General features: G+C 46.7%; 1 protein-coding gene across 2 annotated transcripts in view; it reads left to right on the forward strand.

Annotated features, from left to right (window-relative positions):
* LOC148036471 (hyperosmolality-gated Ca2+ permeable channel 2.3-like) overlaps positions 1-23,895 on the forward strand; it is a 187,602-nt gene extending 163,707 nt beyond the window's left edge. The window contains exons 8-9 of one of the 2 annotated variants that reach the window (XM_087678458.1): positions 22,555-22,788; positions 23,065-23,895. In XM_087678458.1, coding sequence (XP_087534584.1) covers positions 22,555-22,788; positions 23,065-23,235 — 405 coding nt within the window. In that variant the 3' untranslated portion in view covers positions 23,236-23,895. The remainder of the gene's footprint in view (positions 1-22,554; positions 22,789-23,064) is intronic. The other variant, XM_087678457.1, reaches the window with a different exon arrangement.
* The last annotated feature ends 3,491 nt before the right edge of the window (positions 23,896-27,386 follow it).

Raw genomic sequence — 27,386 nt, forward strand, 5'->3', positions numbered from 1 at the left:
GCAGCACAGATAGCGGAGAGGACACATGATCGGGTATATACTAGGAGGCAGCAGAGGCAGGCATGGGCTGTATAGCCACGCCGGTCCGAGAGGTTGAGACACACTCCATGAGGATACTCTCATGGAATGTACGAGGCTTCGGAGGTTGTCACTTTAGGCAGGGCAGGAGCCTCATGCGACAGGATCTGCACAGAGCTCTAATAGGAGGATCGATTGATTTTCTAATGTTACAGGAGCACCATCTTTCAGCAGACAGGATATCCCAATGTTGCGGGAAGCTGTTGCCAGGTTAGAGTCATGCTTACTGGGTAGCAGCTATAGGTGCTACTGAGATACAGGCTGGAGTATGTATATGTATTGGGGGGCAGTGGACTCAGTCGGTACAGGGCTGGGGTATTCTAATTCCAGGGAGAGCCATGTGGGTCTCGGTGAGAGTGAAGGAGGCACTCATTGGTTTGTTGGCCATTTACGCCCCGAATGGCCAACGAGACGAGAGACAGTTTTGGACCACCCTCAGTCAGTACCACAGGTTGATCACTGGATGGTAGGTGGTGACTTTAACATGGTGGAGGCTCTTGAGGACAAGAGAGGCAGATGCACAGAAATCATTAGGGGAGGAGAGCAGGCTGCTTGGGAGGAGTTCTTATTCCAGATTAGAGGCCAGGACCCATGGTTCACAGCAGAGTTTGGCAAGACCACAGGCTCATTTCAGTTCTCCAGGAGAGACAGGGCGATAGGAGCCAAGACTTTCTCCAGGATTGATCGATTTTATGTGGATGACTGAGCCTGCAACAGAGGCGGCCTTACAGGCATCATACCTGGCACGACCCTCTCAGACCACTCAGATTCAGATACTTCTTCTTGAGAGAGTAGGGGGACCCCATTCCAGTGTCAGGATTCCAGAGCACTTGTTTTATGAGCATGATCTTAGAGAAACAATCACACAGTGTTGGAGATCTAGACCCTTCTCAGCTGGACAGGCAGCTAGTAACTTGGATGAGAGCCTACAGGATATTAGTTCCCTCTTCAGAAAGGAGGCCACAAGGAGGAGACAGAGCCTTCTAGAGAAGGAAAGAGCTGCTAGGGCATCATTGGTTGCCTTACAGAGGGAGGAGGAGACACGGCCAGGATGCAGATGGATAGTTGAGAGGATGCATACTGCCAGGGCAGAGATTGATTCCATGAAGGAAGCTAGATCAGAGTACATATTTCATGCGAGAGCCTCTTTTTGGACTCAATCTGGGGACAGGGTTAATAGGGATTTTTTCCGCACCACAGGGCCTAAACACTCTAGACAGGGTGTTCGGAGACTCTGGAGAGCTGATGGATCCATTGCACAGGCCCTCTAGAGGCGAGACAGGTGGCCACACAATACTATACATCCCCACTAGGATCCACCACTAGACCCCCTGGATATGAGAGATAGAGAAGCAGTTTGGCAGAGCACGCAGAGGGTGGTTACAGACAGGATGAGCAGAAATCTGATGGCCCATTTCAGAGAGGAGGAGTTGGAGGAGGCACTTCAGGCACTACCCTCAGGCAAGTGTCCAAGGGAAGATGGACTAGATAAATCCTTCTTTGTGAGCTACTGGGATCTTATCAAAAAAGGCCTTCATTCAGCCTTTCAGGAGATTATGGCATTAGGGACTATGCCAAAGAGACTCTCTGAGGGGCTGATTCATCTTATCCTGAAAGGAAGTGGAGATAGATTGGAGATCACACAGTGGAGACTGATCACCTTGCTTGGAACTGCCTATAAGATCCTCGCAAAGGCAATTAGTCTCAGGCTGGCACCATTGATGTCAGATATTATACACCCCACTCAGACAGGATTTGTCCGAGAGCACAGCATCTTGGACAACGTCTTCACCTTCTGGGAGACCACAGCTTTGGCTAGATCGAGGAGGCAAGACCTTATTGTGCTCCTTCTCGACTTTGAGAAGGCATAGGATCGCATGGATTGGGAGTTCTTGGAGGGCACAATGCTTAGGATGGGCTTTCTAGAGCAGTGGGTCAAGGGTGTAGCAGTTCTCTATTCTTCAACACATAGCCAGGTCACGATTGGAGGGGCAAGAGGAGATCGATTCAGCATCCATAGATCAATTAGACAGGGATGTCCACTTGCTCCGTTCTTGTTTCTATTTGTAGCAGAGGCCATGAGTTCCTTCTTGAGAGAGAGGTCTATAGGTATCAGAGGTATCAGGCTTCCCATCCTTGAATTTGAGGAGCTTCTTGATGTGGAGTTTGCTGATGATAGAGCAATTTACTTGGATGGGAATGAGGGCAACTTTAGAGCCTTTGTAACAGCCATGGAGACATTTTGCAGAGCATCAAGAGCACTAATTAATTGGCACAAATCCTTTGGATTTTGGATATGTGACACTGGACAGCTAGAGTGGCGACCACATGAGGATTTCACATGGGTTCTCGGCGGGACCGCTGTGAGATATCTCGGATGCCATGTGGGGATTGACATTACCTCAGACCACCAGCTAGCACCCCTCCTTTTGAGCATCAAACATACGCTTTTGTATTGGAGCTTGGCAAGACTCTCGTTGGCAAGAAGAGTAGTGGTTGCCAACCAAGTTCTTCTTGCAACCATGTGGTACATCACTTCTCGTTGGGCATTCTCTAGGTTGTGTATGGTGAAACGCCTCATTAGGAACTTCATTTGGCCAGGAGGAGATGGGAGTCCAGCCAAAGCAAACATGGCTTGGGATGTCATCATATAGCCTATATCCAGAGGAGGATTGGGGATCATAGACCCAGATAGTCAAAGCAAAGCCTTATTGGTCAAGCTCATTGTTAGGGGTCTGCTTCCAAGAGAGGAGCCCTGGAAGAAACTTCTAATGGGGAGGCTAGAGGACTTGACACCTATACATGGAGGACCATGGCAGCCCAACATTCACTGGATATTTTAGGATATGAGCACCAGAGATTTAGGGAGGAGCTTCGAGGTCAGATTTGCAGCTGCCATTGTTAGAGCTTGGAGATTTGTATCTCTAGGGATCCACCAGCTCCCCCCGACTACTATTGAAGAGAAGAGGAGACAGCCTCTTCTCTTTAATCATTATTTGAGATCAGAGTCAGGCCACACCATTGGGCAGCGGACACACTTAGCATGGGGGAGATTCTCTTTACAGGTCGCTACATCAGTGGGGGAGTGGTTTGCATTTCAGGAGTTACACAGAAGACCCAAAGGCAGAGATTACATGGTCTCGGGGCTATGATTGAGGCCGTGATGATCGAAGGGGTTCCACCAGATTGGCAAACTGAAACAGCTTCCTCTCATACTTGGATTGGTCTTTTCTCTAGAGGGGATATCCTTCTAGCAGTCATTGCATCTAGCAGAGATAGGACATTCACTTTCACAGTTGAGGAGGATGGCCGCCTCCAATAAGAGGACCTTGACCTTACAGCACTTAGTGGCTGCTCCAGGCAGCGAATCAAAGTAGTGGCACACTTTCAAAGAAAATGGCACATAGACCCAGACCCAACCACTTGTCTTATAGATGGATGGAGATATTGGGCATACCAGAGGAGGCCTCTACAGAGACTTCAGTGGGATCCAGGAGAGTGGGTGTGGAGGGATCCCTTCCTTGATAGGCCATCCGACATCCCCTTCTTTGTCTACACTACTAGATTGGGACAAAGGATATAGATGAGCAAGATTAGAGCACAGCCTGCAACCATCCCTCATTGGCATAGAGAGGGAGTCTGAGATAAGTTCCTATACGACTTTTGGAGGCGGCTACATGATAGCTTCAGGCCCAGGAAGATATCTCTCTTTCTATGGCTTCTAGCCCATAGGAGTTTAGCAGTTGGCACTTGGCTTGGATATGGCAAGGACCCAGTGGCTTGCGTGCGATGTGGTGAGCAAGAGGAGACACAGAGACATTGCCTCTGGGACTGTCCTAGAGCCCAAGAGATTTGGAGGAGAACTCTTAGGATAGTATTCCATGGTACAGCAGAATCCATGGTGGCGACATGGGGGGTTGCAGCTTGGGTCACAGACAAAGGTCGAGCTTGCGGCTATGAGAACACTCAGGGGAGCATTTCTTTTCTAATCATTGGACAGCATCTGAGAAGGATACCTACCCCAGACTACTCACAGACACAGTGGACTCAGGGACATTGTCAGAGATGGGAGCTGATTTCCAGCATTATAGCTTGGTACATATGGACTGTGAGATGTAGCCAGGTCATTGATCTTCAGGATATACCCACTGGGGAGTCTTTATCGAGGATTTGAACAGAGATAGTCCATGCTCTCCATGGGAGATGGGAGAGGTTGCAGAGTAGCTCTGAGAGGATGAGGAAGAAAAGAGAGGCTTTCTTGAGGATTGGGGATTCAAACACCTTCTTTCACACTACCCCTCAAATGATTTGGCACTTTAGCCCACCAAATTGGTTGTTTACACAACCATTCTATCTTTGATGTACTTAGTTACTCTTCATAGAGTTTCTTGTACTTTGTATTTACCTTAGGGGGACTTTCTCCGAGGTGTTATTAATAGAGTTCTCTTTTCTTGGGAAAAAAAAAAAGATTCAGTTGAATCAAATGGTGACTTGTCAACAAAAGATTCTAGACAGTTGATGGATGGGGATGAGATGGGTAAACGTCGTAAAAAGTCGGTTGATGAACCGGTCTTGTGTGCCCAGAATTTATCTCAGCCAAATGCTCATGCTTCATGCTCCCAGCTTGACAGGCATTTCCAGTTTATGCTGGCTACTGCTAATAATCTAATGTCGGATTAAGCTCAAGCCAATGAGGGTAAAGTGAGTTCTTTACTAGAAGGCGAACATGTGGTAAATGTCAAGGGTACAAATCTGGCTTTACAGCAGATTGCTGCCTTCCGTGAGAGGGCAGCCATCTTCTACTTCACGGGAAGGACTCCTTTGATCACTAGAATTCATGCCTGGCTGCAGTCTATGCTTGTTAGTGCTAAGATGGGTCAAGATGATGCTTGAGTACAACTGCAAGCCCCGCTTGTTGAAGAGATTTATGATGGACCAAAGGGGTTCTTTGAAGTCCTTTTTCACTCCCCGGAAGTGCATGCTTTTATTATGCAACGTATCCCTTTGTTTATGGATGGTTAGTTGATACATATGGTCCCTTGGAGACCTATGGCGGAATTTAAGGAGATACTTAGGTAGGCATGTCCTATTTGGATTGAGGTGGTCAATTTTCCTACACATCTTTGGAGACTTCTACCTTTGGTTTTGAGAACTCTTGGTAAGGTGTTGGTGGAGCCTCGGTTGGCCTCCCACAATAGGAATAGGGCCTGCATGCTTCATGATATAGGGAAACCTCGCCCACGACTCAAGTCCAATTTGAGGTTCCGGGATTGCAAACATTGGTTTATGAGCTGAAATGGGGTGCACTTGTTGGTCACTGTTTCAGATGTGGCCAATTGGGCCATTTCATTTCTGAATTTGATAGAAGCCCTGATGTTTTGCAGAGTTCAATGGTTCCTGACACGGATATGCATGAGCATCATCCTCAACAAGTGGTTCAGCAGCCAAAAGCAGATCATGAGCCGCTTGTCCAACATGGGCATCATGATGGTAAGAAGAATGTGGCTCAAACTAGTGTAGAGCGTGCATCGCTTTCGGTTGGTCGGAATTTGCCTCTGCAAGATAATTCTTGGGTTGCTATGGTTAGACACAATGCTAGATAGAAGTCTCGTTTGTCTCTTTGCCCACCCACCTCCATTGCCTATCACTGAGACTTTTCAACGTAGAGGCAGGGGTTTTTACATGAAACCTCAACCCTCACGCTCTCCTCCTACAGTCGCGGCGGAGGATAAAAGGACTTCGGATTCTGCTTTGCACTTTGATCCACAAGGGAGACTTGTGCCTCCCTGTGATGTTTACCACTCTCAGCAATAACAATTTCCTTCCCATGATTCGATTGCTAGTTTGCAGAGAGTAGATGCGGTAGATGTGATCCGAAGTGAAATGGAGAAATTTCAAGCAGCTAAAGTTGTTGATGTGAAAGGGAAAGGGAAAGGGAAATGGATGGTTCAGTAGTTTTCTTTCTCTCTGTTATCATGAAAATTGCTTTATGGAATGTGAAAGGTGCTTCTTCGAGCAGTAAGCAGCATCAGTTGTGGAAAGTTTTGTTAACTAGAAATTGGAATGTTTTTTGTGCTGTGGAGCATAAACAACATGCTTTGGCAGGATCTACCTATGTATACAGGGATTATTCAATTTTTCTTAGTGGACATGTGCCACATAAATCTGGAGTTATGTTGGCCATCAAATCATCTCTGCAACCATCTTTCGTTTCTCAAGACCATCGCAGTAGATTTATGATTCTGGAAATCCTATATGAGGGAGAGATTTTGTGGCTAGTGGGAGTGTATGCTCCTTCTACTGCTCAAGAACATCGTCAACTCTGGGATGATTTGCACTGCCGGTCGTCCAAGCTTTGTTATGGGTGACTTCAATGCATGTGTATCTATGGATCAGGCGACTTCATAGTACTCGGTCATGGATGGTCCTAAATGACAGGCTTGGGATGCTCTGGCAGCTGTATCCTTGAAACAGGACATGTGATCTTGGTTGCATCCTTCTCTGGCCGCCAGATATACTTATCGCTCTCTTTAGCACCCAAATACTTGGGCCCGACTGGATCAGATCTATATTTGCCAGAGTGATTCTTTTCTTCCTGAAGTTATTGATATGTGGGTGGAGAAACAGCATGTCTTGTTAGATCACTATCCTTTGGTCTTGGAGCTTAATCACAGACCTGTCCATGCCTTTAAGGCCCTCCTTGCCCATTTGCCTCTTCATTTCAATCAGTCCTTTCTGCTGCAAAATCAGTTTTTGGAATATATTCAGCAACTGATTACTGCTTTTAGCTCCAATGTCCTTACTTCTTTGCAAAATCAGTCCTCATTGAAGGGATGCAAGCATGGGTTGTATTTAGGGATAATGCTTGATCATTATCCCGACAGTATGGTATTCAGCATGCTTCCTCTTTGCATGCTGAATTGTAGCATGCGCAAGCATTGTTGACCCACTCATTGTCTTTGTGTCAGCTGGGGGACTCCAATGATGACTTGCTCATATTCATTGAATGGTTGAAAGACAGAGTTCAATCTTTACAGGAAGTGGAATATGCTAAATACAAATTGCTGGCCAGTTCAGAAGCTTTAGACAACAATAACTATCAATCCCATAAATATTTTGCTTGATTGCATCATAAATATGCTCGTGAAAATGATGTGTGTTTGATGGATGAGCAAGGTGTTACGGTGAATTCATCCACACCAAGACGGTTTCATTAAGGGCTGGAATATAATGCACAATATTTTGAATTTTCAATTGGGGATTGACTATGCTAAAGCTTCAGCCCAAAAGCTTCAGCCCAACAAGTGGTTATGCTTCAGCTTGATATTGAAAAAGGCATTTGATCGTGTTAGCTTATCATTTTTGCGGCAGCTAATGACCACCATGGGATTTGGGCCTCGTATGATTTCTCTCGTGGATACTATTAGTCAGGGTGTTGTAGCCCGCATCGCACTTAATGGAGGGATCACGAATGAAATTGCCTTGTGTTGGTCTCTTTGACAAGGCTGCCCTCTCAACCCTTTGCTATTCGCTTTAGTCACTGATCTGATGTTTTCACTATTGGACAAGTTGGCTGATCGAGGGGAGATTGTTGGTCTGACTCTTCATAGTGGGGCCCAACTTTTGGGGCAATCTTTGGCTGATGATTCCTTCATGTTTCTTAAGGCTGATCGCTCGAATGTTAATCGAGCAATGGTTGCATGGAATATTTTGGCTATTGCATCAAGACTTCATATTAACACTTAGAAATCTACACTGCTTTCTTGCACGGAGAATGATTTGCAGGCCTTGGGCTGGCATGGAATCGTGATTTCTAAGGGAAACATAACTAGACATTTGGGCTATCCTATTGGTGTGGATGAAGCTCCCTGTACATTGCTGGATTGGATGTCATCCCGTATACATGATCGGTTCATGTACTGGAAGTCTCAAGTTTGGCCTCGTCATGTGCGACTTAAGATTGCTCAATGCATCATGATCAGCATGATTTCGTTTTTCCGACCTCTTCTTCCTTGGACCAAGAAGTCTCTCCTGGAATTGGTTCAATCTATCTGATTCATGTTGTGGAAAAGGAAAGGGAATCGCTTGGGCTAGGTGTGGATTTCGTGGAAACATATTACTACTCCTAAACGGATGGGGGGGGGCAGCTTTGTTGGATACTAACTTGTATATGGCAGGCTTGAGGCTAGCACTTTTGCAAGCATTATGTATAGAGAATCATCCTTGGTCAGATATTGCAAAATTTTTCATAGAAAAGAGTGGAATCTCTCATAGCAACGCGGTTATTCATGCTTCTTGGTGGCATGTGCTTAATTCCACAAGACTTGTAAAGGTCTCTCAGTCTTTACTTCTTTCTCATTTGATCACCTCTTGGTAACCGATGTTACATTTTGCAATTTGGCGCCCTCCTAACTCTCGTAAGGAGGAGAATTTGTTGGGACATGAAGTGCTAGCTACTTCCAGGTTGTTGGATTGGCCTCATAAAGATTTGTAGAGAGATAAGTTTAATCGAATGGCTCGTTTGGGATTGCAAATAATTCTTGATGGTGTCATTCCTGGACAGGCGCGTCTTTATTCTTTTCAGTGTATCGGTCAGCACTTCTGGGTACCTCAAGGTTATTATGACATTTGGTCATCTATATAGGACAGGATTTTGAGGTTCTTCCCTTTGCTAGTATTACAGCCGTGTTCTCCCTAGCGTGATTGGAGGTTCGTGACTCCTAATGATTTTGAGAAAAGGCCAACCAACCAGATTTATCATCAAATGGTGGAGGCCATGAGATGGGTCACGAAAAAGGCTAATAAAGTATGGCATATTCGGGATAGCAAAATGAAGTGGCAATAAAGATTCATCCAACTCTAGAAGTCTAAGGTTTCGTATCAGGGTAAAGTGTTCATGTGGAGGCTACTTATTGGGTGTCTTCCAACTGGCAATGTGTTGCGTGTCCGCAAGATCTCTGCTAGTCGTCGTGTGTTCTGTACTACATGTGATGAAACAATGCTTCATCTCTTTGTCTCTTCCCCTGTTGCTAGACAAATTTGGAATTTTGTTTCCCATGTGTGGTCCACGGCAACTCACCACTGGATATCAATTCATTCATGGATTATGGGAAAGAAGTGACCTTGATCTTGTAAACCCATTTGCATGGTAGGATTTTCTGCCCCTTAGGCAAATGCACCAAATACCAAGTACCATTTTTCTTTAGAGATTCAATCTGTGAGAGCATAGCTTTATGCCATTTCTTGCTGTCCTCTCTGAAGCAATGGACAGAGAGTTCACCACAATCTGTCCATTACTTCCTTGAAGCATGAGGGTTTACCACAATCTATCAAGATGACATAATCAGCAATATAATTCGCACCAGGAACAAACCTATCTGGCTATTTGGTATTCTGGTAGACCTATGGACCCAATGATCAATGTTTGCTAGTTGTTCAACCTACAAATGTGCATTAACAGCTTACTGCTCCAAGGGTTCAGCATGCTGTCTTTGTGAGAGTGCGCAACGGAAGAAGAAACACGAACACAGAGGAGGAGAGAGAGAGAGAAAGCAGAAAATGAAGAATGAAATCTGCACTGAAGAAAAGAAGAATGCTGATACAAACGGGAAAGCAGAAGGAGACTGATCAGTCCCTGCACGCAGCCCACAGCGTCAGTGAGGGCACCAGATCAGGCTGATGACGATGGCAGCACCACCACGGAGGAAAAGGATGTCGGAGCGTGCACCTGCCGAAGAGGAAGAAGACTGAGAGATGATCTGCCAAGTGTGGGGGGCTGGCTATATATAGCCAAAAGAGCCCAAAACTGGCCGACCTGCCCCAGGGGCCCTAAATACTGGGCCGACTGCATTTAATGCAGTCGCAAAATGCTGACGTGGCACATCTGGGGCCAGAAAATCCCAAAACAGGGGGACAATACCTAGCAGGTGTGGATAGCCTGGGAAATGCAGAAACTGCCCTAAAAATGCACACTGGACCCCGACAAATAAAGGGAATGCATAGAAATGCAAACTGACAGCCAGTCGAGAGTGACTAGCCTCCTCCATCAAAACACATGACAGACATGTCAGAGCTCCTAATGTCCTCGTCTGACTCAGACTGAGGCTCACAAGCAAGAGATGACAAGGCATGACAAACATGATTGCTAACACCCCCTCTCAGATCCTGGATGTGGCTGAAGGCCGAAGAAGAAATGGATCCGGGGATGGCAAGAGGAATGCCAATGTCGATGAAGTCCGTCGAAGTAGACTGCTGCTGAAGGAGCTCCTCACGATCCTGGAAATCCCCCTCTAAAACACTAGGGGCCAGGGAATCCACAGCCGCATCATCGAGATCGTCCCCCTCTGAAAGGGATGGGGGGTACGAGGGAACCACCGGAGGAGAGGGTGGGGGATGGGAAGGAACCTGTGGAATAGAAGGTGCACAAGCGGGAATGGGTGTAGCAATAGACTGCCTTGGAGAACCCTGCATCAAAGAAGGGGAATGGAGCCTGTAAAGCCCGCTCTCCTGCCAACCTGTAGATAAGACAGCTCCTGTAAAAGAATCCTCAATAACAACGGCATGCTCGGTGAAGATCACTCGTGTGCCAAGCCTCCTAAGGCCATAAACTGAGAGGGGAAGACCCAAATCCGGAACATGTAGGGCCTGTGAAAAGGAGCTCGAAGGTCGGTCGGTAAACAAAGGCAATGTGCCAACACCACTAATAGGCACCGATAAAATGTCACCAACAGTGACTGAACCCTCTGATGGACGGAGATCCTGTAACAAATCACCTCGTGGAGTCATATGACTTGAAGCACCACTGTCCACTAACCAAGGCTACGCAGAAGACACTGCAGCCACGGAAGAAGGATCCTCCTCCAAAGCATGGATATGAAGGAACACTGACTCATGGGTAACAGCTGGTATAGAGGTAGAAGAAGGCTCCGATGTAGATCCACCCTTCGCTCCCGGACGAAGGTGAGGGTACTTCTTCCAGCATTTCTCCTCCGGATGTGTCCCTTTCCCACAGTGTGGGCACTTCGGTCTCTCTGAATCTGAGTCAGAGCCGGAAGAACTGTCCTTCTTCTTAGCCTTTGACTTCTTCTTCTTCTTCTGTCCTCCCGAACCTGCAACAAAGGCTCTAGTGGAGTCGGATCCACGAGCACTGATCTCTCTCAGTCGCTCGTCATGCTCCAAGACAAGCGGGGATAGCTCCTCCCATAGAAGCTTCTCACGGGTCCTCGATGTAAGAAGGCTGGTGTAGAAGACATTAAACCGAGGTGATGGCAGCTGAGTCAAAAGAATCATAGCCATGTCTTCAGAAGATATCGTCCGGCCGAGGGAGGCAAGCTCATCCCTCATATCCTGTAATCTGTTGATGTGGTCCTTCATGGAAGGACTATCATCAATAGCGAGCATCCGCAACTTCTTTTCGAGAGATATCCAGTGGGCAAACGTCTTCTGTTGATAGAGAGACGCGAGCTTTCTCCACACATCTGCTGCAGTCTTCAACCTGTGAACATGAACAAGGACAGAATCCTGCAAACTCAGAAAGAGGAAAGATCTGGCTCTAGAATTAAGCTGATCCCATAAGGCTGCACGATCCATAGATGTCCCATCTGCGGGATCCACCTTAGGCCGGGGAATAGGAACAGAAACAAGCTCCCAAAGATCGAAGGAGTCCAAGATACACTCCACCTTGCTGGACCATAGAGAAAAGTTGGAGCCATCCAACCGGTCTTCTTTGGGCAGTTGAGGAAGTACGGGTACCTGTACAGGGGGTACCAAAGGCTGCATCTTCGGCCCATTGGAAGGGGCGTGCCGAGATACATGAATAGAAGGGGGACGAGAACGAGGAATAGACTTCGTATGACGATCCTCGCCATAGAAATCACGCCTCCGTTCAGATGAATGTCCAGACAAAAGCTCATCATCTGAGTCATCAAAACCTGTAAACTGATGATAAGACATCTTCTAAATTTGCAAAACACCAAACACCAAAGAAAACTGTGCCGATGCCGAAGAATGACCACCAGAAGGGTCACCAACCACCAGAAGAACCACCAAACTCCAAGAAATCAGGTCGCCTATCACCAGGAGGTGAAAAAGCAGCTGTGTAGGGCACAAAATCCGGAGGGAAAGTTGCCAGGCACCAAAACACAGCCAAGAAGAGAAGCGCCAGCTGGAGAGAAGCCGCCAGGAGTGAAAACGACCACCTTGGATGCAAAACGCAGCCTGTAGTGGAGTCGCCTAGCTGAAGAGAAGGCCGCCCAGCTGAAAACGCAAGTAGACAGGGGCTGGTTGATGACGTGGCAGCCTCTGGAAGGGGCTGATGCAGCAAACGCAAATGTATAGACCACCTGGAGGGGCCGCCTGGCTGTTGGAGAGAAGGGGGGCAGCAACAGATGATAGGTGTGGTGTCTCTCCAGTCGATGAAGACCTCCGTGCTCTCAATTTGGCTCTGATACCATGTGAGAGTGCGCAACGAAAGAAGAAACACGAACACAGAGGAGGAGAGAGAGAGAGAAAGCAGAAAATGAAGAATGAAATCTGCACTGAAGAAAAGAAGAATGCTGATACAAACGGGAAAGCAGAAGGAGATTGATCAGTCCCTGCACGCAGCCCGCAGCGTCAGTGAGGGCACCAGATCAGGCTGATGACGATGGCAGCACCACCACGGAGGAAAAGGATGTCGGAGTGTGCACCTGCTGAAGAGGAAGAAGACTGAGAGATGATCTGCCAAGTGTGGGGGGCTGGCTATATATAGCAAAGAGCCCAAAACTGGCCGACCTGCCCCAAGGGCCCTAAATACTGGGCCGACTGCATTTAATGCAGTCCGTCGCAAAATGCTGAGGTGGCACATCTGGGGCCAGAAAATCCCGAAACAGGGGGACAATACCTGGCAGGTGTGGACAGCCCAGGAAATGCAAAAACTGCCCTAAAAATGCACACTGGACCCCAACAAATAAAGGGAATGCATAGAAATGCAAACTGACAGCCAGTCAAGAGTGACTAGCCTCCTCCATCAAAACACATGACAGACATGTTAGAGCTCCTAATGTCCTCGTCTGACTCAGACTGAGGCTCACAAGCAGGAGATGACAAGGCATGACAAACATGACTGCTAACAGTCTTGCCTAATTCGATTGTTCCAATGGCACATTTTCTTACTGAAACTATGGTATATCATGGGCAACTTCTTGCCAATCAAATTCAGCATCATTCCCTACATTTATAGGGTCGTTTACAGCAGGTATCTGCTGTTGTACAACAGGCACCCTTTGCTATCCAACAGGTATTTCTTCTCGGAACACAACCCTTCTCACTTCCTCTATCTTTTCGGGTTGTTTATGCATGCGATCTTCGTAAAAGATAACATCATTGCTACATATAATTTTCCTTTTCTCAGGATCCCATAATTTATACCCCATTTCACCCTCGTCACCATATCCTAGGAAAATGCATTTAAAGGACTTTGGTTCCGATTTGTTGCATTGTTCCTTGCATATGTGCACAAATGCCTTGCAGCCAAAAACTCTCAAGTGTATATACAAAGGTGGCTTGCCCGACCACACTTGTTGAGGGACTCTCTTTCCCAAAAACCTGTTTGGTGACCAATTGACCAAGTATATGGCTGTTATAACAGCCTTTTTCCTAAAATTCATGAGGTAATGCAGCATGAGACAACATGATATGGAGCTTCTTCTAAATGTTTCTATTCATACGCTCTGCAACACCGTTTTGGGCCAAATTATAAGGGGCAATGAGCTCCCTTTTTATCCCTTTGCTATCACAAATGGCCTAAAAGGCTTTTGATACATATTCCCCACCATTGTTAGAGCAAAGACACTTTAATGTCTTGCTAGTCACATCTTCAGCAAGTGCTAGGAATTTTTTGAACTTATCCAAAGCCTTGTCTTTACGAGACTGATCGGATAATCCCATCCTTTGTGTGTGGCATCATCAACAAAAGTGAGAAAATATTTATTTTCCCCTAGAGACAACCGTTGCATCGTACCAACTCTAAGAGTGAAGATTTTAATGAAAGAAACTTTTTATGTGATGCTTGAGCAAGCTTGCCAAAAATACAATAATCACACTGGTCAAAATCAGCATACCTCAAACATGGCAAATAAACCAAACGAGAAAGCAATTTCATTCCAGTGTGGCTCATATGCCCCAATCGGCTATTCCACAAAGACACACTTGGCTACTTAGTTATGGCGATGACTCGATCACGCACAATCCATACATGTAATGGATACAGAGTATCCCTTTTAGAGCATTTAGCAACAACTTGGAGACCCTACATCTATTCCATTTGCTATCCCCAAAAGCGGTGCGATAGCCTTCATCATCTAGCTACCTTATGCTTATCAAACTCTTCTTGAGCTGGGGTATATGCCTCACATTATGCAAAGTGAACATTGAACCGTGTTGAGATGCCAACTCCACACTGCCATGTCCTACAATGTCACATGCATAGTTGTCCCCCAACTAGACAACATGAGGTCTACCACCACTATAGTCAAAGAGCCACTCATAGTGTGGTGTTACATGGAATGAAGCACCTAAATCAAGAATCCAGGTGTGCATGTCATCATCCTAGAATCTGCAATCAATGACTGTGCATTAAAAGAGGAAGCAAAGAGTACATCACTACCACTATCACTCTCATGACTGACTACTCTGGCTTCCTGTATCTTCGCAGTGCTCTTCTTTGCATGTTGCTTGTCCTTTTTCTCATCTTTGTTATCATCAGTGTTTTTGCCTTTGCCCTTTTCTTCCACTTAAAGCAATTCCGCGTAAAGAGCCCTTTCTTGCCACAATGATGGCACACCACATTTTTACCACAAGACTTGCTGCATGCTTTGTTGTCAGAGTTGCCCTTTTGTTGGGATTTGTCTATAGTATGCAGCGCATTGGAAGACTTGTTTACTGAAATATTTTACCTATTGAGCTCCTCAATGAGTAAAAAGCTCTCCACATGTGAATATAGCAGCATAGTATTAGAATTACTGATCTCTGTCCTAGAAGTGTCCCAACGTTCAGGCAAAGTGCATAGCAAAAAAGTTTCCTTGAACTCCGCGTTGGCTGTAGACAGGCGAGAAGTCGTGGGGCTAGCTGCAGAAGATGTTTGACTGCAAATAATTGTAGGGGTTGGCTGTATTGGCTGTAGACAAGGGCTGTAGACAAGTGAGAAGTTGGGCTGTTTGCAATAGGCATTTGTGTTTTCAATTAGTATGATACCTTTTCCACGCAGCACTGTAATAGTTTCCTTTGCAGTTGGCCATGTTGCAGGTAGACACTATGGACAAAATGTATCAATCAACGATGCTACAATTTAGAGACATTGGACACCCCCATCACAGACCTCCATCACATTCCCATCACAACTAGCTTGAGCTGTCTCGTGACATGTCCCATTCCCATCACCTTGTGACACTTGGAAAAGTGATGTCACTTTCAAAAGTGAAGTGTTCCAGTCGTATGGAGTCGTCATGGGGACAGGATGCTAGGGATCCCAACATCCTGTCCCTTGCCTTATGGAGTCATCACGGGGACAATATCCTAGGGTCCCAAAGGTCTGTCCCTTGCATTACTTATGACTATGGGTCCTCAAGACCAGGTTCCTAGCCATTGTACACTAGATAAACACAGGGCAGAGTTGGTTGCCAAAGGTTTTGCACAATGTCTTGGTGTGGACTTCAACGTCACCTTTTTCTCGTACAACACACATGGATACTATTCAAACAGTGCTTGCCTTAGCTAGCCATAGGAGATGGCCAATGAACTAGTTGGATGTCCAGTTAGCCCTCTTAAATGGTGATTTGGAGTTGATGATCTATGTTGAGAAGCCTCCTAGCCCCTAGGTTCTCACCTTCAAATGACAAGATATGCAAGTTAAAGAAGGCTGCAGTACTTGGTCTTCAAGACCAAGTACCTCAGCAATGGCACACTAGATAAACACAAGGCACGGTTGGTTGCCAAAGGTTTTGCACAATGGCTGGATGTGGACTTCAACGACACTTTTCCCTACAACACACAGATACTATTCAGGAAATTCTTGCCTTAGCCAGCCATATGAGATGGCTGGTGAATTCGTTGGATGTCAAGTCAGCCTTCTTAAATGGTACTTTGGAGGAGAAGATCTATGTTTTGAAGCCTACTGCAAGTCCTTGAATTAAGGGATTATCCAATAATGAAAAAATGAGCATTTCATTTACAAGAAAAACCAGTAGTATGCATTCAGCCATCCATTTTGCATTGTGAGACAAAGGTTGGGCTTTTGAATGAAAACCATGGAAGTTGTAATAAGATTTTAAAACATCTTCATTCTTATCACATTCAGCATGAGCATAGATGCGGAAGTACCTAGCCTGAATCGTGTTTTAAGAGTACATTTGTCCATGAACATATTTTAATACTTAAAGCTGTGATAAGATTTTAACACATCTTTATTCTTATCACATTCAGCATGAGCATAGATGCAGAAGAACCTAGCCTGAATCGTGTTTTAAGAGTACGTTTGTCCATGAACGTATTTAGTGCTTAAAGCTGAATTTCTGAAAGTGATAAGAGCAATTGAAATTTCTGATTTTTTTGCTTAAACGCTCTCCCCCGTCGGGTTCGCTGCGCTCCAACCCCCCGCTATCGCGCTAGCTCCCCCGCCTCTGTCCCACTACTCCCCCGTCCGCCTCCGCCTCCGCCTCTAATTGACCCCTCTCCCCTACTCATTGTCGCCTCTACTTGACACCCCACAGCGTCGCCCCGCCCCTACTCGATGCCTCCGCCCGCGCCTGCTTGGTCACGCCACCTGCTCGCCCTTGCTTGGAAACCCCCCCCCCCCCCCCGCCCCCGCCTGATCCCGTCCGGTCCTCCCACTTGAGGAGCTGTCCTCCCGCCATGACCCTTGGCCACCCGCCCCCCCCCTTGGCCGCCACCCCCTCCCCCGCGCGCTACCCCTCGCCTATTCCGCCGTGAGGCCCGGCCTGGCAGACACACCACCTGTTTCGAAAGCAGTAACTTCCCTCCCCCCCCCCCTCCAGTTGCTCCCTCCCTTTGCAGTAACTCCCCCCTCCGGTAGCACAGCAGCGTGATAGGTAGGTTCCCAGTAGGGACGTACAATGGCAACCTATGGTCAGACGTCGGCGCACTCAACAAGTGCCCCCCAGTCAAACACCTTGCACGTAGTCCTCTCTGAGAAGCAGCTCTTAGCCGTCCGAGCTAAGGAGCTAGAGCTAATGGAAACAACGATTTATGGTCAGGTAGTAGGACATTCCCCAGCCAAGGCCCAGCTTCGGGACTGGCTTCACTCCACGCTGCGCATCGGCACAGCACAAATCGTGGAGGCGGTTCTATTGGGCCAAGGGATCTTCATGGTCCGGCTCAGCTCGACAGACGCAACTCGCCAGTTACTCGCCAGTTCACCATATGCGTCCACAAAGGGGGTCATATACATGGTCCCTCGGTACAGTGGCTTTACTGTGGAGGCGTTTGCACTCCACAACAGGTTTCTTCGACACCCGATCACCCTTCTTTTCCCCAGCCTGGCAATTGAGTATCGCCAATTGGTGGAAAAATTTGGACGGCTCTTTGGCACTGTCCTTCCCGCATCTTTCACGGATGCAGTGACAACAGCAGGAGTCCTAAAGGTACGGGTGGCAATGAAAGAGGTCAAGAATATTCCACAGGTCCTAGATATTGAGGCAAGCGGGAACTCCTTTAGACAGCAAGTCATTGGACTAGGCAACCAAGGCAGTGCCTGCGCTGCCATGACTTTGGGCATCAGATAGCAGGTTGTACGCGTTTCGGAGCCAAGGCGACTCTGCCCACAGATCTGTAGGTGGACGTTGATGGCTTCACACGGATCCAGAGACGATAGAGGGAGACGGCAAGGGGGGGCACAGCCAGCTCCTCAGACCCAACCTCGTCAGCAGAGTGAAGGCCGAGCGAGGAACCTCCCCTCGGCAGAGCACTCCACAGCCCCCCCGTCCGTCCCACCCGACAAGACCGCAGCCCCCCACATTCTCCACCCGCGCCACAGACTGCCTCACCTGAGTTCCCACACTCCCCTCACCCACCCCCCCCCCCCCCCCTCCCCCCCCTCCACTGACCTTGGTCCACAACCCCCCCTTGCTAGGTCCACCAAACCCCCCCCCCCCCCCCCCAACACCCACCATGCATCTCCATCCATCCCACCATCCCTCGATCCTCTTCCCCCCCACCATCCCCCCTACTGAGCACCCCCCCTGATCCGCACCCGTGTTAGGTGAGCCCCCCCAGACCCACCCCCCCTTCTCCCATAGGAGGTGATGAACCACACACACCTACCTCCTCCGCACACCAATAGTCTTCCCGCTCCCACATAGCCATCAACTCATCCGCCCCTGCCACCCGCCACACCTTCCCAAGATAGGCACAGCTATTGTCACATGAGTTCTTCCGCAGTGGCCCATGGTTCTACCTGAGAGTTGCGGAGCACGGAGAGTTCCCACTACCTCTAGAGGTGGGGATCTTCGTGGTTCGTAAGTCAAGGAGGGGCAAGGTCCATCTACTAGCACCACCGGATGGACCAAAACTACGCCTTTTTTCTTCAGTCCTCTTACTCAAGGGAGTGGACGACTACACAGATTAAGGAGTTGAAGAGTCAGGTGGCGGATCACATCTCTCAGTGGATGGGAGATGAAGGATTAGCACTGTTTGCACAACAGTGGCCAGGTTACATGATGGACATTAACTGGTGGGCTAGTGCCGAGGTCCCACACGTGAGCATTATCTTTCAAGCCCCTCCACAGTGGAGAGCTCTGAGGGACGTGATCAAGTGGCCCCCAGTATAGGCGACCCGTTTCTACCAGTGTACAAAGACGCAATTCTCAACATGGCTGATAGATGTATTGATAGTATCACCTGGAGCATCTATCACCCCTATGGTTGAGGGCCACCATGGGGGACTTAAGTTCACCATTCAGACCGGCGGCAAAGCGCGCTTACATGCCTCACAGTTTCTCCTCCTCAGCAGCATCCACACCGAACAGATGCATGTTTGGTCAGTCAGGTTTCCCCATGAGCTTACACCTTGCATCTTGGAATGTGAATAGTCTCCACTACAGTGGAGCACATGGTTCTAGGAAGTTGATTGTTCAGCAGTAGTTCCAGTCTGCCCTTGCCAGACGGATCGACATCTTGCTTCTACAGGAGCACAAGCTCACCCCTACCCAGGCCCAACGGGTTGGGAAGGTACTTCCGGGAGGCTTTCACACTTACTAAGAGTAAGCTATAGTTGCCCACAGCAGGAGTGGAGGCGTATGCACCTCTATTGGCCCGAGTCTCAGCGCCTGTGTACGAGACCATGGGACGATAGTGGCAGGAAGGGTTCTATGGATCAGATTGGATATTGGGGACTCGTGTATTGGAGTCCTCAATGTCTATGCCCCTACGGAGGTTAGGGCAGGTAGCAAGTTCTGGGTGATTGCAGATGGACTCCCAAAGGTGGACCCCTGGATTGTTGGAGAAGATTTCAACAACCTAGAGGCCCTGGAGGACCAGCAGGGCAGAGGCAGAAACTTCCAGGGCATGGCTGGGGAGGAACAGGAGGCATGGGCGGTATTTTTGCTTGCAGTCAGAGCACGTGACGCCTGGAAAGACCCTGCCTTCCACAGGAGGGAGAGGTCGTTGGACTTCTCTTGGGGATACAGGCGGCTAGGTGGAGTCCTGCTGGAGCGGTTGGACAAGTTTTATGTGGGAGAGTAGGGAGACTCTCATGGAGGCCAGATTGAGCAGTTAGCAGGCACCATGTTGCCCGGTTCTCTTGACACTTGACCCCCCAGCATCCGCCCTAGACACACGATCCTGTCATCCTTGACTCAATCTATAGGAGGGAGGAGGTGATGAGACAGATAGAGTAGATTTGGACGAGAGAGTGGGACAGGAGGAACCGGATAGCAGAGGAGGTTACAGAGGTCCTAGCCGAGTCATGTAGAATCTGCCAAGAGGCAACCATACAAGCCAGGCAACAGTGTTGGGAGGAGGAGAGAGCACTCCGGCGGGACTTTGCAGCCACGCAGAGATTATTGCAGGAGGCACCAGGAGATCCCACCCTCCACGCATAGGAGGTGCGCGCGCGAGCAGCCATTGCTAGCCTAGAGGACGTTTGGTCAAGGTGTGATGATTCCAAGGATTCCAGGGCCAAGGTGGTGTGGGCGACCATCATACAACATAGGTCAGAGGGAGGGCTTGGAATCATAGACCTAGAGTATCAGAGTATGGCCCTCTTGGGCAAGCTAGTTGTCGGTGGTCTCACACCACGTGGGCAGACCTTGAAGGTCTTTTTGTAGGAGGGCCTTCAGGATTGTAGACCGAGACTTGGCGGTGAGTGGAGGCCGTCCTTGAGATGGGTCTTCACGTCAGTCCAGATCACCTTTCCTTCGCAGCTTACTCCGCATGTGGCAAGGCCTCCATAAGGCCCTAATCCAGAGCCCCCCAAGCTGCCAGGAGGAAATAGACCGTCAGCCGGTGATCTCGAACCCCCAAGTCAAAGATCGGGAAGGGGCACAGATAGGTGAGCGCCCCCACATCTAGTGGGCTGGGTGGGAGGCCGGCCTGGCTCGTACCATCAAGACATGGCAAGAGGTATACAAGATGGTGGACGAGGAGGTGTTGTAGCAAGTATCAAGCTGCCAAAGAGGAGTGGAGTTGAGAAGAGAGATAGACGCAGCAATACCTCCGGAGTGGCTTGCTCCCTCGATACGAGAGCCGATAGAGCCCGGGGAGGTATGGGCAGCTAGGTTCTCACCAGCAAGCATCCCCCTTCAGGTGGCAAGTAGAGTGGGTAGCGCCCCACAGGGGACTTTCTTCGCCGTTCAGGAGGGGGGACGTCTAGCCCTTAACAGAGGGCAGCAGGATGAGGGGATCGCCACCCTTTCATGGAGGAGGATTCGGGTGGTGGACCTTAAGGGGAAGACATGGCAACTGGATCCCTATGTTTTCTAGAAGGAGCTCAAGGAGTGGCGCCTTTGGATCTGTGAGGGCAGACCACTTGATGAGTTGGAGTGGGATCCAAGAGAGTGGCTATGGCCGGCCTCTACGGTCACCAAGAAGCCAGCTAGGTTCCTAGAGTACACTGCCAGGATTGGGAGACATGTACTGATGCAAGAGAATATGGACTGGGCGCCGTCACACAGCAGGCATTGGGCGGAACACAGCATCACGGAGCCCTTCCAATGGACCTTCCGGTGCCACCTATGGGATAGTTGGAGGCCGAGGAGGGTGTCGTACTTTTTATGGCTGGTGACACATGGAGGCTTGGCGGTGGAAAGTTGGCTTGTCCAGATGCAGGAGGGAGGTTGTAAGCGCTGCACACAGCAGCCTTTGAAAACCCCAAAGCACTGCCTTTGCTCATGTGAGGAGGTGCAGTTCGTGTGGAGAGGAGCATGCCGCATCCTTCGCCGTATAACACCCAGCCTTGGGTGTATCTCATGGGGAGCTTTCTGGTGGCAGACAGTCAGCCAGGGCCGTCACCTTTTGTATGAGGCCTGGATACAGGACACGATATTCATGATCGAGGCAAGGTTGTGTGCAGTGGTCGGTCTGGAGGCTCTACCCATCCGCCAAGTACTGGAGCCCACAACAGACTGCTCGGAGGTATGGGAGCATAGGGAGTCTTATAGGATGGCATATATGGAAGGCGCGGTGTCAGGAGGCTTTCGGCGGAGAGAGACTTTCAGCACATGCAACCTTAGCAAAGCTCTGGACCTCCATCATCCACTCCCTCTGCAGCCGATGGGATCAGGTACAGGGCAAGTCCAGGGTTCGACAGGAGCTCCGCGGTCACTTCATGCGTACTTGGGGCGGCCAAGGTCTGTTCTTCGTGATGTAGGCAGGTAGCCTCAGTTGGCAACATACCACGCCCCCCCCCCCCCCCCCCCCCCCCCCAATGGCTTCTTGCCCCCATCCCCCCCAGACCGCCTTGAGAGGCTTGTATACATGATGTATTGGTGACTTTGCATCAGCTCCAGCTAGTCTGTTGAGCATAAGCATTCTGTTGTAATCAGCTTTTTTGAGTAATATAATCAGCCACATTTTACTTGCAAAAAAAAAAAAAAAAACTGAACATAAACCAAACAATAAAATGAGAAACAAGGATCCGAAAATTTCGATAAAGGTTTCCATTTGTTGCTACTAGAAAGTTGACTGTTTGCTTCATATGGAACTCTAATTTTTATCCTTTTGTATGGCTTCTAGCACTCATGTTTGCCTCATTCAAGACTGTGTAGTTAGACACATTAGGCATGCCCTTACAGTTAGCAAACATGTTTGTATTCCTGGCATTTTGAGCGGCATTTTGGCTATTTAATTACTCAATCTTAACTGTTTAGAAAAAGTGTCATTTCAAATAATCCTTGCAGTTCAGTGCTTCAATTGGATCTGTTCAGTGCACGATCTTACTGAATTTCTCTCTTTTGATATTTGTGGAATTTGGGCTGTCCTTTGCAGGTATTTAATAAGTATGAGCCAGCGTATGAAACAGGTGGCCAATACTGGCCCCATGTCCACAATCGTGTGGTTTTCTCAATATCTCTCATGCAGATTGTTGCTGTTGGCATGTTTGGGGTGAAGTCTAAGGCAACTGCCTCTTCATTGTCATTTCCACTTCTAGTATTCACACTCATATTCCAGCATTACTGCAACTTGCGATTTCTTCCAATCTTCCGGGACATCTCAGTGCAGGTTAGTCTGTGTGTATGAAGTGTTCATGTATATATATCAAGTACATCTGACTAATGACATCAATCTTGATAAAAGATTTGCAGTATGAGTATCAAAAAGGCAACTATCAGTGTCTTTTGTCTTAACAATCAACTTAACAAACCTATGAATATTAAAAAAGCAATTGTCTGTCTTTTGTCTTAACAATGAACTTAACAAAACATATATTTGGTGATTTAGAAATCACAGTCGTACTTGTCATATTGCTGGATTCATGTTGCTTGTCATATGCTACAGATGACATCAACAAAAGATCTGGAAGACGAACAAAAAGGCCTCAAGGAAGAGATACTCCAAGAACTGAAGACAGCTTATCTATTTCCACATTTGAAGCCTTTGAGCTTAAACCTGCCTGAAAACAGTAGCCATGAACCCCTTTTGTCAACATATCCAGATATAAATGCCTAAATTGTGTTTCTTATGCTTACATACAGCACATATAATACTAAAACAAACCATGAGGTCTTCTGAAGAGGCTTCATTTTCAACATTGTGGAAGTATCAGTCACCACTGAGTATTGCCTTCATGAATCTGAGACACTGACTTGAGTATTTCAACAATGTGGAAGTATCAGCCACTACTGAGTATTGCCTTAATGAATCTGAGACACTGATTTGAGATCATGATATAGAGAAGCGGGGTAAACTACCTGGTGCATGGCCGAAGGAAGTTTCCTCAAGTTACGAACAAAGAATGTGTACTTGTCAAAGACAGCCGCTGGAAATGCTGTATATTTGTGTACTTCTATGGAAAGGCTTACTCTGTCTGGATCACAACAATCGCTTCAACATGTACACTACCAAAATGATCAAAACCCTAGGCAGGAGAAGCCACAGGCCAGTCAAGTGTTATATAACACAAAACATCAGGCATGAGAGTATTCATAAATTTTCATTTGTATATCTATTTGAAGGTTCAATCCGAGACTATTTATTTTTTTTGTATACCCTGTGCTTGTTCTCAGTGCAACAACTGTTGCAAGATGTAAATATGTATATCGCACAAGTTGATCTTTACCAAGGAGTACAAGTACTAGGCAGTTAAGCTCTCTCTCTCTCTCTCTCTTTTCTTTTTGTGAAGATAATTGTATTAAGAAGTAAATATTTACAATAGACCATCAGGTCAGCATAGAGTTAACAGACATAAACTCTCTCACCAGAAATATTTACATGAGGCGTGCAGGCTCTCAGAACAACCTATTACATGAATAGTACTAATAAATCACACAGAAGGAACAGCTGGAGTAGAGCGAACAATCGCCAGCCAGGGAGCAGCAATATCCGGAAGAACCAGGATAGTTGACATCATAGAAGAGATTTGCCATAACACTAATCCACACACACAGGCCACATGCCCATGGATACCTGATGCTGAATCAAAAATAAAGGCATTGCGAGTACACCATATATGCCATATGGCTGTCCATCTGAGGAAATGGAATAGCCAGGAACAATCTGAATGCAAAGAAGGCATAGAGGACATATTTCCCATAATCCACGAACGAACTGGTATGTGGTGCTGAGTTACCAAGGACCACACTCGAGAAATGAAATTCCAGATTTGTCGCACAACAAGGCAAGAGACAAAGAGGTGAAGCAATGTCACATCACATGTAGTGCAAAAAACATGGCCTGCAAAGATCTTTCAAGTACGGAAGCTCTCTTTGTGTACACGCAATGCCTTTATTTTTTTATTAAGCTCTCTCTTTTTTTTTCGTAAATATTAAGCTCTCTCTCTCTCTCTCTCTCTCTCTCTCTCTCTCTCTCTCTCAGGTAATTGTATTAATTACAAAAAAATACGAGTACAAGATTGCAAGATTACAAGATGCAAGATGGCTCTAGTCCATCGTGCATAAAAGATGGAAAGCCATGGCAAAGGAATAGAGAAGATTGCCATATGCCAAGGGACTAAATCATCTCTGACCAAGATATCACCTTGTTGTAGAAGGTTAAGCTTCCACTGGAGAAGATCCTTAAGGTTTGGACATGATGTTGAATTCCTTGTGAGTGACCCAAATATGCTAGCAATCCCAAAATCTGAAAAAGTGAAATAGAATCTTCAGGTTAGGCTGAGGCAAACCATTATATTTAGCTTTTCCAAAAACCTAGTCAAGCAATGCATCCTTGTGTCCACCACCACAAGCCAAGTGTTCAAGAGAAGAGTCCAAATCTTCCAAGCAAAAGAGCTAGAAATGAATTTGTGACGGGAAGACTTCACTACAATGGTACAGAAGAAACAATTCTTGCAAGAGACTCTCTCTCAATTAGTAATTATATTAATTATAAAAAAAGTGCAAGATAACACGGTTCCAAAGTACAAGGTAAATCTAGGCCATCATGTATGAACCAAATACAATGGATTTAGCAAGTGGAGAAGCACGAGAGTGCAAAAAGCACCCTGTGACTAAACAAACAAAAAGGATTTAAGTGTTGATGGGATTTGGCCACATGAGCATGGGCCTTTGATGTCAATATCTTCAATATACTATCTTCAAAGAAGTCTTCTAATACAATGAAGTGGTTGGGCCTTTGATGTTCAGTTTGTGAGGAAGGCCCATCTACAAGGTGGGAGGTAGAGCTTGGATACTTGCAATCCCAAGGTGTGATAACTCGGGCAACAACATCAAAAGCTAGTTGTTGTGGTGGTTGTTGTTTGGGAGGCTAAGGATCCTTGGGGGTAGTAGAAACTCAAAGAGAAATCGTATCAGAAGACTTGTCTTGGTAATGCAAAGAACTACAAAGAGTCCTGCAATGAATAAGGATCAGTAGGTACTGTGGGCATAGGGGCCTCCTTTACTCTATCTTTATTTCATTGAGCCTCTATCCATGTGTTTCCAAAACAGATGGAAAAGCAAGTTGCTTGACCTTAAACGTGAAGACAAACAAGAGGGAAGAGAGATGAAGCACTCAAGAGCATACACACACAAAAGCAATGGAGACTTGAGAACACAAAGAGATAGGGTTGAAATCTTCTTTTTCTTTTTTCTTCTTCCACGCAAAAAAACTAAGTCTACAACATGATAAAAGACTACTATAAAAGAACCACAACGTATGTACACGCATTCACTAAGTGTAAACCCACTGGAAAAGAAGAGGTGACACAATATGTGTGATAACCAAGGATGGACTATGTGGGTGTAGTCGAGTTGTAGAATCATTGGTGTATCCTCATGTTAGTCACTTAATATACTAGTGAATAATATCGTGCCACATCATCGAGACATGTAGTGAATGTCAACTCATATAGAGCTCGACATCTCAACACTCCCCTTGGATGTTAGCATGAGCTCGTGAACTCCAAGCATAGCTTTGAAGCGTTGAAGCTTCTCAGCTTCCAAGGCCTTGGTAAAAATATTAGCAGCTCGCTCCTTTGTATCAACATAAACTAAGTCAATATCACTCGCCAAAACTTGCTCTTGAATGAAATGGTAATGGACCTTTGTGTGTTTGGTCCACACATGATATACTGAGTTTCTAGCCAATTGAATGCAATTAAGGTTATCATAGTAGATGATAACCTTGTTATCCACTTGCATTCCTAAATCACCAAGTAGCTTGCGTAACCAAGCTACCTCACATGCTACAATTGTAGCATCTTTGTACTCTGTCTCCGTACTAGGCAAGGCAATTGTCGATTGTTTCTTGCTGCTCCAAGTAGCAACACCACTCCCAAAGGAAAACATAAAACCACTAGTAGATCTCCTATTTAAAATACTACCAGTCTAATTTGCATCTATATAACCATACAAGTCTAATTGTACACATGCACCATAGAATAAGGCATAATCTAATATGGACTTGACATAGCACAATGTGTGTCACATTGCATCCAAAGCATCCAAATTGTACATTTGCACCATAGAATAAAGCATAATCCAATGTGGACTTGACATAGCGCAATGTGCATCATACTATATCTAAATGTGGCTTATATGGAAGCTGCATAAACTGACTCTTCAAACCAATCGTATAGTTTAGGTATGTTGGCCTAGTAATCATCAAATAGATAAGATTGACCACAATCTTCTAATAAATAGTGACATCCTCAATCAAGTCATCCTCATGTGCACTAAGCTTAACATTAACATCCAAAGATATAGAAATAGGCTTACAATCAACCATACCATACTTCTTCAACATATCCAGTGTATATTGTCTTTGTGATAACCATATACTCTCTAGAGTTCTAATTATCTCTGTGCCAAGAAAATACCACAGCTCTTTCAAATCCTTTATCTCAAGTTCAACCTTGAGAAGACCCTTTACATTGTCAATCTCCGTCTCATTATCACCCACAATGATCAAATCATCCACATATATAGTAATGATCAAAATACTTGCATCACTCTCACATACATAGAGTGAATCATCAGCCTGTGCTCTACATAATCCAATGCTAACAAGATATTTTGTGATCCTATGTCCTACGTGCTTACTTTAATCCGTACAAGGCCTTACGAAGCCTGTATACATAATTTAAATGGTTCTCATTCACATAACCAGGTGGTTGCTCCACATAAAATTCTTCTTATAACTCCCCTTGCAAGAAGACATTTTTA

This window comes from Lygodium microphyllum, chromosome 5 (genome assembly GCF_053477565.2).
Source record: "Lygodium microphyllum isolate KBCC chromosome 5, Lygodium_microphyllum_v1.1.10, whole genome shotgun sequence".
In the NCBI taxonomy this organism is placed as follows: Eukaryota; Viridiplantae; Streptophyta; class Polypodiopsida; order Schizaeales; family Lygodiaceae; genus Lygodium; species Lygodium microphyllum.